This window comes from Orbicella faveolata, unplaced genomic scaffold (assembly GCF_042242905.1).
Source record: "Orbicella faveolata isolate gen_17 unplaced genomic scaffold, um_ofav_v1 contig_4, whole genome shotgun sequence".
Taxonomy (NCBI): domain Eukaryota; kingdom Metazoa; phylum Cnidaria; class Anthozoa; order Scleractinia; family Merulinidae; genus Orbicella; species Orbicella faveolata.
Genome location: NW_028301569.1, coordinates 7,873,559 through 7,887,868, shown reverse-complemented (window position 1 = coordinate 7,887,868; position 14,310 = coordinate 7,873,559). Strand labels below are relative to the sequence as shown.

At 37.9% G+C, this 14,310-nt stretch overlaps 1 protein-coding gene across 1 annotated transcript; it reads left to right on the top strand.

The window, feature by feature from the left end:
* The first annotated feature begins 122 nt into the window (after positions 1-122).
* LOC110068620 (rab GDP dissociation inhibitor beta-like) lies at positions 123-13,462 on the top strand. Its single transcript, XM_089275813.1, has 11 exons — positions 123-290; positions 3,938-4,045; positions 4,146-4,236; positions 5,833-6,057; positions 6,649-6,757; positions 7,609-7,659; positions 8,627-8,879; positions 9,668-9,776; positions 10,497-10,641; positions 11,548-11,602; positions 12,176-13,462. The coding sequence occupies exons 1-11, from the start codon at positions 246-248 to the stop codon at positions 12,317-12,319; spliced, it is 1,335 nt and encodes a 444-aa protein (XP_089131939.1). The 5' UTR covers positions 123-245; the 3' UTR covers positions 12,320-13,462.
* Positions 13,463-14,310: the final 848 nt, after the last annotated feature.

Below are 14,310 nucleotides of genomic sequence, written 5' to 3'. Positions count from 1 at the left end.
CTGTGATTAACTAGAAGTTATATTTTGTTATTTAGTTATATTTTGAGGCCCAATTTCAAGGGTTCATCTGAGCCCCATTAAGATTTGTCCTCGCCTTGGACACGAGGGGGTCCACGAGGGAATGATGATCTTTGAGCAAGCGCAGTAAAGTTACTCGTGATCTCCCGTCTCTGCCTTCCTTACGGTAAAGGTTCACATCCGATTGCTTCCTTACCTCGGGTTTTCTTCGCACTTAAAGTGAAGTCATGGATGAAGAATATGATTGCATCGTTCTGGGAACTGGACTGAAGGTTGGTTTTGCAACATCTTTCGAAGGAATCTGTAGCCGTCACTTGAGGCGGTTTTTAAAAAGCATGGATCTTAGATCGAGTTTCACACCCATTTGGAACTTCCTTCACTCAAAAATCCTCGCGATTTCATGTAAAACTGGAATTACTAGGGAGAAGGAGTTTCTTTGAGAATCTTCACTTACATTCAACCAATAAGTTGATTTATAAGCTAATCCTGAAGTAGTTTAGAGTTCGAATTTCGGGTGTGTTGCGAGGTAAGTTGTATCAGCTTTGAAGTACATCCTCGATCGATGTAAGCTTAAAAGTTAAGTTCTAATTCGAAATGATGAATGATTGGTACAATCTTACGGTTCCTGAAACTCTCGAGTGATGTCTACAGTAAATAATGCGTGAAATTATACTTGTAGGGAATTATTTGGCGTGTTTATCTGAAAAGTTGTACTGTACAACATAAACATTTAGACTACAGCACAGCTGGTTCTTTTCCATTTTCTCTTTTCTTTTGAGCCATTGTTTCAAAAATGTGATTTTTTTTCAATATAATAGAATTAGAAGAAGTTCTTATAAGACCAAGTTGCACTCAACTCTGCCAACTATCGTAATGGCAGCATAACCTAAGATTGTTTTTGATTGTCATAACATTTGTTCACCTGTATGAAATCTTATGTGACCCAGATTTCACAAACTGAAAGTAATTATTAATGATTTTGTCTGAAATAATCACAATTAAGTGAAGTCACTTATTCCTAGATTGTCTTTGCTTAAACAAAATAATTATGTTTGCATGAAGACAAAATTATTTTGTGGCTTGTTCCTTTTAGTTTCAAGGGAAACTGACAAGGGTTTGAAGTTTCTTGTTCAACATTAATTTTTTTTTTCTACCAAGCTTATTTCCTCGTACTGTAGTCAGTGATACCAACTGAAATACATGTACCCACATGATTTTGCGGGCAATTTGGAATAAATAACTGGAAGTTAATGAGATGAACTGAACTGAATTGAGTTTGCAATAAGTTTGACGTTTGACTCAATACACCAAATACAAATATGGTGGACCACTTGGTCAGCGCCCGGGACGAGTTCAACAAAAGTGAGGCCAGTCAGGCTTTGATGTTTTGTTTTGGCAATGCTTTCCTGGAAAAGTCTTGCTTCTTCATTGATCTGATCTGCTTTATTTTGCTGTGCCTATGAGTTGCTGTGTTTCTGAATGCCGCAAGAAGGGATAGAAATCTTCCACCATTCGCCTCTGAGGGAAATAGTGGATCAATGCAATTCATTGAGATGAAGGAAAAGAGTTCCTGATCACCATGGGAACTTAAGTTTCTTCGCTACATTTCAGGATAGAAGATCTTAGAAAAATCATTTAAATGACGAGCTTATGTGGTGTCTGGTGGTGTTACAATACCATTTGCATGGCCAATGCCTTCCCTAAGGTAAAGAAAAGCTCCTCTTGAAAGACATCCTCTGTCTCAAAAGAAGAAGTTGTTCGTGTCCATGTCCACTTGCACAGGATTGCACAAAACAAATACTGTGGTGTAATAACCAAGCGAATGAACTTCAACTGCCCCATTGTTGAAACCAGTGAAAGCATTTAGCCAAGTGACAACGACTTGGACCTAAATGCGATCACTTTATTTTCTAAGATCTTCCAGCCTGAAATGTAACAAACAAACTGAAACGGTTCCTTCTGCAATTATGAACTCGTTTCCTTCATCTGTTTTCCCCTCAGAAGCGAGCGAGGAAACTGACAAAAAAAACCCACTTTCTTTGCTGTAGAAGATTTCACTCCCTTCTGGTGCATTCAGGAACACAAAAATGTGTAGGGAGGATGAAACAGAACAGACTAAATCGACAATGAAGCGCTTTCTTTGCTCTGCTTGAGACGGATAGAATATTTTGGTCTATCTAAATGTGAATTAAGTTTGACATCTGATCAAACGGAACTTTAACTCTTTGGATGGACTCTAATTTCAATTTAATTTGTTTTATGCAAAGTTTAATGTTTGCCCTGGGCCTTGGTGTGAGTGCAATCTGTAGTCTTTGAAAAATTTCAAGGGTTTATTAACTCCAAATTGTACCAGAAAAATCAATGTGATTTCTAATTGCATTAATACAACAATGCAAATAAAAACAGACTATTTAGAGACTTTTGTTATACATTAATTGATTATTTAGGCAATAGGCTGTACTCTTTATCTTCCACATAACCTTTGGAAACTTCTGGAAGTTCCTCTCATACCTTCTGATATTGTTGAAAAATCTTTGACAGTCCTTCGACGATCTTCGAAACTCATCAGAAATCTTTAGAATTGTTAAGGTAAAATTCAGAAAACTCCAAAAATGTTTGTGATATTTGGAAACCTTCAGAAGTCTGCCTAGTACATTTGTTTAAAAATAATGGTTCATGTTTAATATATTTGGATTTGTCAAGTTATAGATATAGGCTGGAGACTGGCATGGAGAGCATGAGAGAAGTGTTACAGTTGCTCGAGGTATATCCAAGAGCGACTCTAGCTTCTGAAGTGCTCTCCAAACTCCCTAGTGTGCCCATAACTTCAGCTTAAAGCACAAAACAATTCTTTCAAAACATAGCAACAGAGATCAGGAATAGGTGAAAAGTAACTTTTACATTGTATTTGTCAAAATAAAATGAAATTCTCTGTCATGCATTTTAGGGATAGACTGACTCTGTCTGGTTCATTTTCATCATCTTTGTCAAATGAATGCTTTGTGGTGCTAGAAAATCGCACCAAAAGACCATTAAGTACTATTGAAATTAAAATGGATTTTACTTGCTTAATTTGAGCAACAAAAATTCTGGTTACATTCATAGGTATAACTTCACCAAACGGTCTTGATAGCTCAAATGCAACAATTATCTTTTAAAACACAACAACGCTTTTCAGTTTTCATGTTAATGAGCATCTCTTTCGGAACAAAAATTCCCACATTTTCAAACATCCAGCAGTGCATCTAAAGGTTGTAGGGATGAGTGTGATATTTCTTGTTTTACGATCCTCGATCATGCCAGCACTTATTCTCAACTTAAAATAAAAGAGAGTTTTCCATATTGAACAGTTGAAACCTGAACTCAACAAACAAGTTGAGCATGTTTATCTGTTGTTGCCTTTCTAAATTTATCTACTGTTATTTACAGGGAGTTTTAGATTATTTTTCTCGTTTGTGTTTCATTCTATTGGTTAGTTTAAATAAGTTTAACGGTTAACAAATATTTTAATTCATAAAGGTTCATTGTATATGAATAGTTATATGTACCGATCATTTTGTAAATCTTTTCCATACATTCATTATGGCTGATGATGATGTTTGAAACATGGAAACGTGTTCTGAAAACTGAAAAGCGTTGTGTTTTTAAAGATAATATGTATAACTATATTTCAATTTGGATTTTAAGGTACAGTAATAAGAAATGTGTTATTATCTCCAAGAAAAAGTTACAATACTTGCAACAATTCAGATAAATGTGAATTTAATTAGTGCTCACCATCCTTATGAGCAGAAGCATACATCGTTTGAGTTACGGATGCATGCTTGTGCTTTTTGATTTATATCACGTAAATTCACTGGCCACTGCTTATAGAAGAAAAGTAATGCATAACTGAGGATAATTTGCTCTGATTTTGCAGGAGTGCATATTGAGTGGTTTGTTGTCCGTGAATAAGAAGAAAGTTCTTCACATGGACAAAAACCCATATTATGGTGGAGAAAGTGCATCAATCACTCCATTAGAAAAGGTATTGTTTGTTTTAAATTTAGTTTTTATTGCTACAGTGTATGGCACTTGCCATCTGTTCCATTAATGGCTACTTACATGTATTAATCTTTTTTTTGCAGTTTTACGAAAAGTTTGGAAAGGAGCCTAAAAAGTTAGGACCATCAAAGGATTGGAATGTTGATCTTATTCCTAAGTTCATTATGGCTGGAGGTACAAAAGATACATACTAGTTAAGCAAGGCTTTCAAGTGGTATTCCATGGAGTTTCCCATGAGTCACTTGTATTTTTTCGATATACACACAAGCCTTATGTCAAGCATGTATACCGAGAAAATACAAGTGACAAGTGGGATTTTCCAAGGTATGCCATGAGGGAGTGTTGCATAGCTATTTTAGACCATACTATATAAAATACTTTCTACCACAATTGCTACTAATCTCGCAATCTGATTGGCTAATTTGCTGTTGTTGATAGGAGTCCAGACAACATTGCTCACCTCAGTGGGTCACTCAATGCCTTTTTCAGCTCGCACTTGATTTTCTTTGACGTTGATATTGCGTCATCACAGTGGTCAAAATTTGTTGTGGACTCACTGGGCTGCGCCTTGTGAGTCCACAACATTTGGACCACTGTGATGACGCGTATCATTGTCGATAAGAGTACAGACCATGCTAAACCACGTTTGATTTGTTAAATGGTGAACACCATCAACACAATATGTGTGTTTGGCACATGATGGGAAGTTTGGGTGTAATTGCATCAAATATACAATGTCTAGAAATCCTGTATTCTGATTGGCTGTGTTTGCTATGGCATGATGTACATTCTGCCATTGAGGCATGATGCCATTGGTGGCCTTATGGATAACTGGACTTTGGCATAAGCAGTCCAGTTTCAAGCCTTATCCAGGGTCATTAGGTTGTGTTCTTGGACAGGACAAATTACACTCAGGGTGGCTCTCCCCACCCAGGTGTATAAATGGATCCGGGCAAATTTAATGCTGGGGGGTAACCCTGCGATGGACTAGCATCCCATCCAGGGGGGGGGGGGGGGGGTAAAAATACTTTTAGTTGCTTAATGCTTAAGAAACCAGGATAACTTCTGGCTGTATAGGACATTCGGTGGCCTGGTGCCAACTTCACTTGCCATACTCTAGAAAATGCTCTACAGTGCACCTTGGCTGCATTTGCTTGTAGTAACCACTAGCATGCAAATAGTAGTTAACATCTTAATGACGTGAGCAAGGAGAATTCGCATATTGTTTTTCCTTTTTCCTGCATTTGTTCCTGCAAATAGAGAGCACTCCATTTTCTATCAAGTTTTAGTATCATCCAAGTTCTATTGGAAATCTGCAGATCTAATTGGTCCTCTCATCGTTTTTTTATTTTTCTGTTATTTGCTGATAGACAATGAGCACATGTGCTGCTCTTGAAACTGAAAATTATTCTTTATTTTAGGCTTTAAAATACACAAAATTGTAGGTTTTGTGTTGTAATCCTTTAGAGTGTCTACTAAATCAATTAGACTACTCACCCTCCATTTCTATGAGCAATAGTCAACTGATTATGCCTTGTTAACTACTTGCTCATAGAAAACTCGTGGTGGTAATCTAATTGTTAAATAGAAACAACCGTGAAAGATAAGGAGAACTCAAAAATGCTGTAGAAACCCCCTCCTGCCGCTCATGGTCGCAGACCTTTCTTTTTCCCTCAAACTTCCACTCATACATGTTTGAATGGCTCAATAGTAACACTGAAAATGTTTCCTATTTCTTCAATAATATAATTGTTTTCCTGTTATTGTTAGGGGATCTGGTTGGACTGTTGATTAAAAGTGGTGTTACAAGGTACCTGGAATTTAAGTCAGTTGAAGGAAGTTATGTGTACAAAGATCAGAAACTTTACAAGGTGCCTGCAGACGAGAAAGAAGCCCTTGCAACCAGCCTGATGGGAATTTTTGAGAAGAGAAGATTCCGCAAGCTTTTAATGTTTGTCAATGACTTTGAACCTAATGATCCAAAGACATTCCAAGGTGAGGCAATTTTTTCCTTACGTGCATGTTCCCTTACACCTTGTTAAAGCAAACAGAGCACAGAGTTAATAAGAAAACTAGTCACATAATCCTTGAAGGGCTGTTCACCAGCCTAAAAAAGAACTTCCTATACTTAAGTACTATATTGAACAATGAGATTATGAGCTCAAGATTTCTAGACTCGGGTGATACATGTGGTTAATGAGGCTGCAGGCCAAATCAGCTATCACCTCATAGGAATTGAGAACAAATAGTGTTGAAAAGTAATCAATAAACTACACTTAAAGGGCTCAAAAAAAAAGTGCCATCTAGTCATCCAGGACAAGTCAATGTTCTCTCTGGGCAAAGGATTGGGCAAGTCTTCTGCCCACTAAATGGTTAAAAGAACAACCTAAGACTTAAACCTGCCTAAAAAAATTTGAGAGTTTCTTGTCCCAAGGGAAGCTGGAATTCAAGTTTTTTAAACTCCTGTAGACAGCACATATGTTTTGTACATAAGTTGGGGTGAACCTGTCATACAATTCCTATCAAAACGCTAAAAATAAAATTGTTTCAAATTTACATTCTTAAGTTCTCTATTAATTTTTGCAGGTATTGACCCTGAAAAGACAACAATGCAGGAAGTGTTTGAAAAATTTGGTCTAGATGCCAACACTTCCAGCTTCACAGGGCATGCTTTGGCCCTTTACCTCAATGACAAGTAAGTGGTACATGCACATTAGCCTGCAGTACAGGCAGATTAGGCAATGTAAGTAATTGTGTTTAGCAATAAAAAAAAAATAATAAAAAAATAAAAAAGTACAGGCAGATTAGCGGGCTCCAGCGCGATACATGAGCGTGCGCGCATGAGGCATGAGAATGAGTGCAAAGTGGGGGTGGGTGCAGTATACACTGAGCTAGAAGAATTCACAGAGAGCAAGGTCATTTAACTGAGTTTATTTGTGACAGGCATCCTGCATACTGCTAGGATCAGAACTGCCGAAGTCATTGTGAGTGTGATAAGTGAACAAAGATGGTGAATTTTAAGCTCGGTAATGAAATGTGAAAAGTGAACTGATCAACATAACATGAGCGTGGGACAAAGAAAAATCTGAGTCCCCGACAGGAGTCAAACCCATGACCTCTTGGTATCTGGGACTCCGGGACATCCACACATGTAATTTTCATTCTTTAGTTCGACATTTCTATCTTGTTGTAAACGTTACATTGATTGCAAACCCAGTGTCAAATTCAGGGCAAACCGATAACAGTTTCTGTTATAAATCGGATCAAAATGATTATGAACCGAAACATTATAAACAAGGTATGAAAACAACTTAGCTGGCCATTAGATCATTAGCCAGGGCAAAACATTAGGATGATGTAATGAGCCGTTAGGCAAAACTTGTTAGCCGTTAGAATGTTTACTTCACACAAAGCGTTAGAGCGCTTTGAAGGCTGTTAACTGTTTGTTGACAGTCCATTAGTTTTTAGCCATTTAACAGATAAGCATGTAAGTATGTTTTCCCGTAAACAGTCACCATTAGTCACTTTGTTTTTTGTATATCCTAGCTATTTGAAAGAACCTTGCAAGGCGACACTGCTAAAGATCAAATTATACAGGTTAGTGACCAGAAACCAGGACGTTATTTTAACCCAGTTACTTATGGTTCTCACACCTACTGTCTAGGGCTGTCATTAAGTTTTGACTCCCCAGTGGCCCTGATCACACTTGTAACAAACTTGTTACTTTATGGGTAAATTGTATAAACTACAGGCAAGTTCAACTGTAACACAAGGGCCCATCAAGCATGTTCAGCCATGAAAAGTGCTATGGTGTTACAACCCTTACTGACAACCCTACCATCCATTTATTTTATTTGTTCTTCTCAAACTCATTAATAATTCATCAAGTTAAAACAAAGAAAATCACAACTGTGAAGGAGGTGTGGATACCCGGTGTTAATTAGCACAGATTTTGACGATTTTACTGCTCCGTTTACTCCTTAGTTTTTGCTTCAATTGAGAAGATTTATCAAACACTTGAGACAGTGTTTTATCAGCTATCCAATCACCTCAAATTTTGTCAAAAATACTCTGCTGCACATCATACTTTCAACTCTCTTCTCAGTGTTTGGATATCCTGATGAAGCACTGGCACTCATGTTTGATATAAATTATTACATGAACATTGTTCTTACCATAATTGCTATTAATCTCGCAATCTGTTTGGCTAATTTGCCATTGGCGATAAGAGTCCAGACAACGCTGCTCGCATCAATGTGTCACGCTCTTGGTCATGCTGTGAAAAAAAAAAACATTTTTTTTGATGTTGATATTGTGGTAAAAAACAAATCGAATGTGGTTTAGTGTTGTCTGTGCTCTTATCAACAATGATATGCGTCATCACAGTGATCAAAATTTGTTGTGGACTCAATCGGCTGGACCTCACGAGTCCACAACATTTCGACCACCATGATGAGGCATATCATTGTCGATAAGAGTACAGACAATGCTAAACCACATTGGATTTTTTAAATTGATAGTCACACAGGAACCTTAACCTATTTCACTTCATTGAAATTTGTAGTGAATCCTTAGCCAGATACGGCAAGTCACCATACCTATATCCATTATATGGTCTGGGAGAACTTCCTCAGGGGTTTGCCAGGTTAAGTGCGATATATGGTGGCACCTACATGCTGGATAAGCCCATAGAGGAAATCAAATATGATGAGATGGGCCAAGTTTGTGGTGTAACTTCACAAGGTGAAACTGCCAGAACCAAAATGGTGATTGGTGATCCTTCATATTTCCCGGACAAAGTGAAGAAGGATGGACAGGTAAATGCCTCTCAGGTGAAATGCAAAGGTTGAAGTAGTTTCAAACGTACAGGGGAACCACCTGTAAGAGGTAGTGTTCACTCCAGGTTTTGCAATTCAAGCTGCACAATTTTTAAGCATCTTCATAAATTACTGTCTGAGAAAATAATGATGTTCTTTAATTTGGCACGATCAATCATGTAAACTGTGACCCCACATGATTTTTGCATAAATTCGACCTCTGGTAAGTGGTGTCCCTTGCGACCAGAAAATTTGTCCACACAAAAGATGTCCAGAAATGCGGCTGAGGGGCTAGGTGCTCACCAGCTGAAAGAGAGCTTGTAACTGGATAAAATTGCCCAGCATCAGGTTCATAAAACAAGTGCCAGTTGAGTAAAATCATCATTTTCACAGATGTTTCTGTTTTGTTGGTGCAAATTTAGTTTAGCTATGTTTCTGCAAAATGTCTGAAATTTTTGTCCAAAATTTGTTTGAAATGTGATGAAAAGTGTCTGAAAATGAAATGTCCAAAATTTTAATGTCTGAGTTTTTTGCGACTAATGTAAAAAGAAATGTGATTAAAAAAAGTGTCCAGAAATTATTAAACTGAAATTTTTTGCAACTAATGTAAATAGAAAGAATTCAGTACTCCAAAAATGGTTTTTGACGATGGGATAATTTACCCAGTTACCATTCTTAAAACCATTGTTGTAATTTTAGATTTGTTTTCTGTAAGTCTCTGTTTTGTACAAATTCTGCTGATTTTCTGCCAAATATGGTTCAGCTCACGTTTTGTCTTCACATGATAGGTTGTTCGCTGCATTTGTTTCCTGAATAAGCCGCCTCCAATTATGGCCAAGGATGGTTCTAAATCCTGCCAGATCATTATTCCTCAAAACCAAGTCCACAGGAAGTCAGGTATTTTTCCTAATCCTTTTCCTACTACAACCCTGTCTGCATTACACTGGAGGAATTTGAAAACCATGTTTTCACTCTGAAACCGCATCAAGATAGTATTTTCCATCCACACTGTGCCAGAGGAATTAAAAAAAAACCAACAATCACGGGTCATTTTGGATTTGTGTTCGAAAAAAAACTTGGGCTGGGAAATTGCATGACTGTCATATGATTGTTGTAAAACTCCATTTTCAAAATGTTTTCCATCCACACGAAAACAAAAAGCCAGCATTTTCAAATTTCTCTGGTTTGAGGAGCGTTTTCGAAAAGCTTTGTTTTCGTGATGGATTAGTGCAGATGGTAGGCCTAACTGTAGAAATAAAGCTGTGATTTTAAATTTCTCTGTTGGGTTCTTGTTATCGTAAAAAACAAATTGACATCAGTTTTTTATGCATCTGTCCTCTTTTTGATGATAAATTTTGTCATAACATTGTCAAAGTTTACGGTGGAACCACTCACAACCACTTTGACAATGTTGTGATGCAATTTATCATCAATAAGAGAACAGACACATAAAAAACTAACATCAATTTGTTAAATCATATTATGTGTACATAGGGGACCTATTTATTAAATTGGAGAAAAGCCCCAGCAATTTAGGGCTGAAAGGATTAATGTGACAATGTGCGTGCTTGTAGCAATTAACCTCTTGAGTGGTATTTATTCACTATTTTTTTCCAGATATCTATGTTTGTGTTGTGTCATTTGCCCACAATGTGGCACCTAAAGATTACTACATAGCTATTGCGAGTACAACAGTTGAAACAAGCAATCCTGAGGCAGAGCTGAAGCCTGGGCTTGACCTTCTTGGCCCAGTTCTAGACAAGTATGTACACTTCAAGAGTTATCTGACTTAAGGCATCTGTGACACCAAGTAATTATTCTTGTAAACTGTCTCACGAACAAGTTGCACCTATAATTGCTCAGTGTAATGCCTCGTGAATTAAATGTGTTTTGTAATGTTTCCTTTTTGCAATGATTATGACTCTGGGAGTTGGGGTATAATGGAAAGAAGTGGGAGTTGGGGTACAATTGAACCCCACTATTTCAAACCGTCAGGGGAAAGAAAAAACAGCTTGAAATAGTGGGAGTTTGAAATAGCTGATAGTAAATGACTGAAGGGCAAATCAAGGGGACATGGTTTTGAGTAGGAAATAACGGGGCATTCTAAATACTGTATGTGTAAACTGCTGCTTATAAGCCCTGGGCTTATACAACTTTGTAAGGGCTTTGAGATGTGCTGATAAATGGAGGGTCTTATATGCGAGGTGGCTTATATAACGAGAATTTAGGTTTTTCATTTACTGGTAATTAAACTTGAAAACATCATAATAAAACTAATTCAAAACAACGAAAGCTAGAGGGGGGCTTATAACCGGATCTATATCTATTTATTTGGTTTACAGGTAGATGGGTGTATAACTGGGGGGGGGGGGTGCTCATGAGTGTGGGGGAGGGGGGGGCTTATAGGCGGCATTTTATGGTAACTGAGTGCAAGTTAGCAAGTTCCAGCTCTTTATGATATTTCTTAACTAGTAAGATGCAAAATTAATATAAGCCCATGGGAAGGGGGTCTTATCAGATGGATTGTTTTGGAATTTTGAGATTTTGGAAGTTATCTTAAGAACTGCTTTTTTCAGGGAGGTTAATTTCGTTCAATGGTAGTGGGGTGGGGTCTTGTTGTGAGAGTTTTGCAGTGTTTGTCCCTGATTAGTTTTTGGTTTGATTTCAGGTTTGTTTGTGTAAGCGACAATTTTGTTCCAATGGATGATGGTAGTAAATCTAAGGTAAAGTTGTACTGTCAGTAAGCCAATTCATAAGGTCTTCATTTGTATCAATCTGCAAATCTGTAAGAATGAAACAGCTTATTTACAAGTATGTTTTAAACCCCTTTTTTATGACAAACAATTCTTCTTTTTTTGTTTGGGATGCTCTGAAAATGCCTAGTGCCACCTACTACAAAACATTATAATTTCAGAAAACAAAATGTGCAATTTACAGTGGTCAGTGCATGTAGCTACAACCAGCTAGTTCACAGGCATGCCACCTGAACTTAAAAAATAGATATACCATTAACCAACTAAACATAATGGGGTTAAAAATCCCAACTGACAGGAGGCAGACCAGTTGGCTATGTAAAAGCCTGACCAAAGTGTCGAACTAAAGTCTACCAAGAAACAACTCCAGCTAAGTGGTCAGAGCAGGACTTGAACCTGCGACCTCCGGATTTCAAGTCTGGTGCCCTAACCACCCGGCAACGCTACCTCCCTATTTTTGAAGAACCCTTCAACAATGCACACTAACCCTTGATTGACTCGCTGTTTTTTGTTGTTGTTGTTGTTGTTTTTATTTTCCTTTAGGTGTTTATCAGCACTTCATACGATGCCACCACACATTTCGAGACAACATGCCAGGATATTGTAGATATTTACAAGCGCTGCACAGGGGAAGACATCGACTTCTCCACAGTCCAAAAAGATTTGGAAGCCTGCACTGCAGAATGAAGAGAATATTATGGAACATTTGCAGCTAAACGAAAGCCAGTCTAAATCTCAATGTGTATTGGTTATATCAAATTGTTCTTTATTCAATATGAATGTGTTCTGCCTTGTTCTGCTGGTAAGGATTCATGGAAGGCATCCAAAATTGATGGATTTCTTGAATAATCATTGCTGTGCACAATCCAAGTTATTTTCTTTTTTTTCCCAACCATTTTCACAATTTTTGTATGTCTATGTTATTCAGTTTCGAGTTGTTTGTTGCGGGAAATGACGTGAAATGTTTGAGATGGGCGCATTCAAGATTGTCAAAGGTTTTTTCTTTTGGAGGGGTGGGGTGGGGTGCGTAGGGTACTGGATGGTGGAAGAGAAGTGACAGTTACGCATGTATAGCATTTCCAGTACCTTTCCTTCAACAACACCCCCTCCCCTCCCCCTTCCCCACATTGCAACACAATTCGTCTCTGGTTGGTTGATTTTGTAAAGCTTTCTTTTGAGGTACCATAGGATTCGGCATTTCATCATTTCATTGTTATGCAAGGCATGGTTCACAGATGGCTGTAAGATTAGAAACTCTGAGCACACAGGAAGCTCAACCTGTTGTTTTTTTTACTCCATTAAAACCCTTGAAAACTTCAAAAATGATTACCATAACTTCTTCCTAATCTTGAACCCAGACCTCTTACGGCCAAGCATTGAACAGACTAATACCTGGGCATGAGATTACCTTCTTTGAGACAAACTCTCCCAACCCTAAGAACAACACTTTTTCACAAGCTTTTCGTAGTCGCTAAATGTATGTATTTACCAGTGAGGGAACTCTTTTTTTGAGGTGAAATAAGTTCTCTGTGTCCTCCAGTGAGAACGGTCAAATTCTCTTTTGTGTTCTGAATGATTTGGGTGACTGACAAGCCAAGAAAGCGAAGTATGTTACTCTTAAGTGCCTGTGATAGATTATTGCAGTGATTCATGACTTTATTGTAATAGACTTTGAAAGTAAGCATGTAATTCATTATGACGAAGAGTTCAATTTATTAGTAGAAGATTATCCAGAAAAATATTAGAACTAAAACAGTCGTTTATGTGAGTGGAAGTGTAAAATCTAGCTGTAGTGTTGTGTAGAGTCTGCAATAAAGGAAATGAATTGTAGAGCCTCGGTTTGGTTTGCTTACGAGAGCGAGAGAGGAACTTTGATTCCAGTCTCTCTCTCCTTTTCCTTTCTCGTCGGTACAAAAACGCTTGATGGAAATTCGAGGTATACTTTTTTCACAAGTAAATCGTCGGTTTAAACCGAGCTGGTCTTAGTCGTCTTTCGGTAGTTGGAGCTGATTCTTGCCTTGAAGCGCGAGATTTTGTTAGTGAGGTCAGTGAGGGAATTAGTGGTTGTTGAGACTTTCTTGGAAAATTCGAATGGGTGTGGGTTTTGGGGTTTGGGTTTTGGTCGTGTCATATCGTGTAGTCCCAGAACATGTCCAACCCCCACACAGAAGGGATTGGAATTTCCTAGGGGTAGGGTTGGGGTTCTGTAAGTAGTTAGTAGCTGTTGAGATTCGAATGGGTTTGGGTTTTGGCCATCCCCACGCAGAAGGGATTGAAATTTCCCAGGGGTAGGGTGGGGGTTCTGTAAGCAAAATGTATGAAGCTTAATGGAATTTCCAAAGGAGTTTCGTGGGGGCGGGGGGGGGGGGGGTGGAGATTCTTAAAAAAACATCCCTTCCGTATGGGTATTGATATTTTGTGGGACTACACAGGAGAGCAAGAAAAACACCATTTTTGTTTGCTTGATGAAATGATTCGAGTTGAAAAGGATGAACATAATTCAGCAACTTTTTCATCAATGAAAAAGAAGATTTTTGTAATCAGGCAATCAATCCCTACCTTCCTTTTTGTTACACCCAGTTACCTGTTATTATTGGGTATAGTGGATTAGAAAACAGCCCAAAGAAACTGCGCGCGTTGTTTGGTTAAAAATCGTGTATATATTTAACAGTTAGACT

Bases quoted from the DNA above. Each gene is read 5' to 3' on its own strand.
- LOC110068620 (XM_089275813.1), top strand. From the start codon at position 246: ATGGATGAAGAATATGATTGCATCGTTCTGGGAACTGGACTGAAG. The intron at 4,237-5,832 runs GTACAAAAGATA...TGTTATTGTTAG, and splicing joins TAAGTTCATTATGGCTGGAG to GGGATCTGGTTGGACTGTTG. The intron at 7,660-8,626 runs GTTAGTGACCAG...TGAAATTTGTAG, and splicing joins CTAAAGATCAAATTATACAG to TGAATCCTTAGCCAGATACG.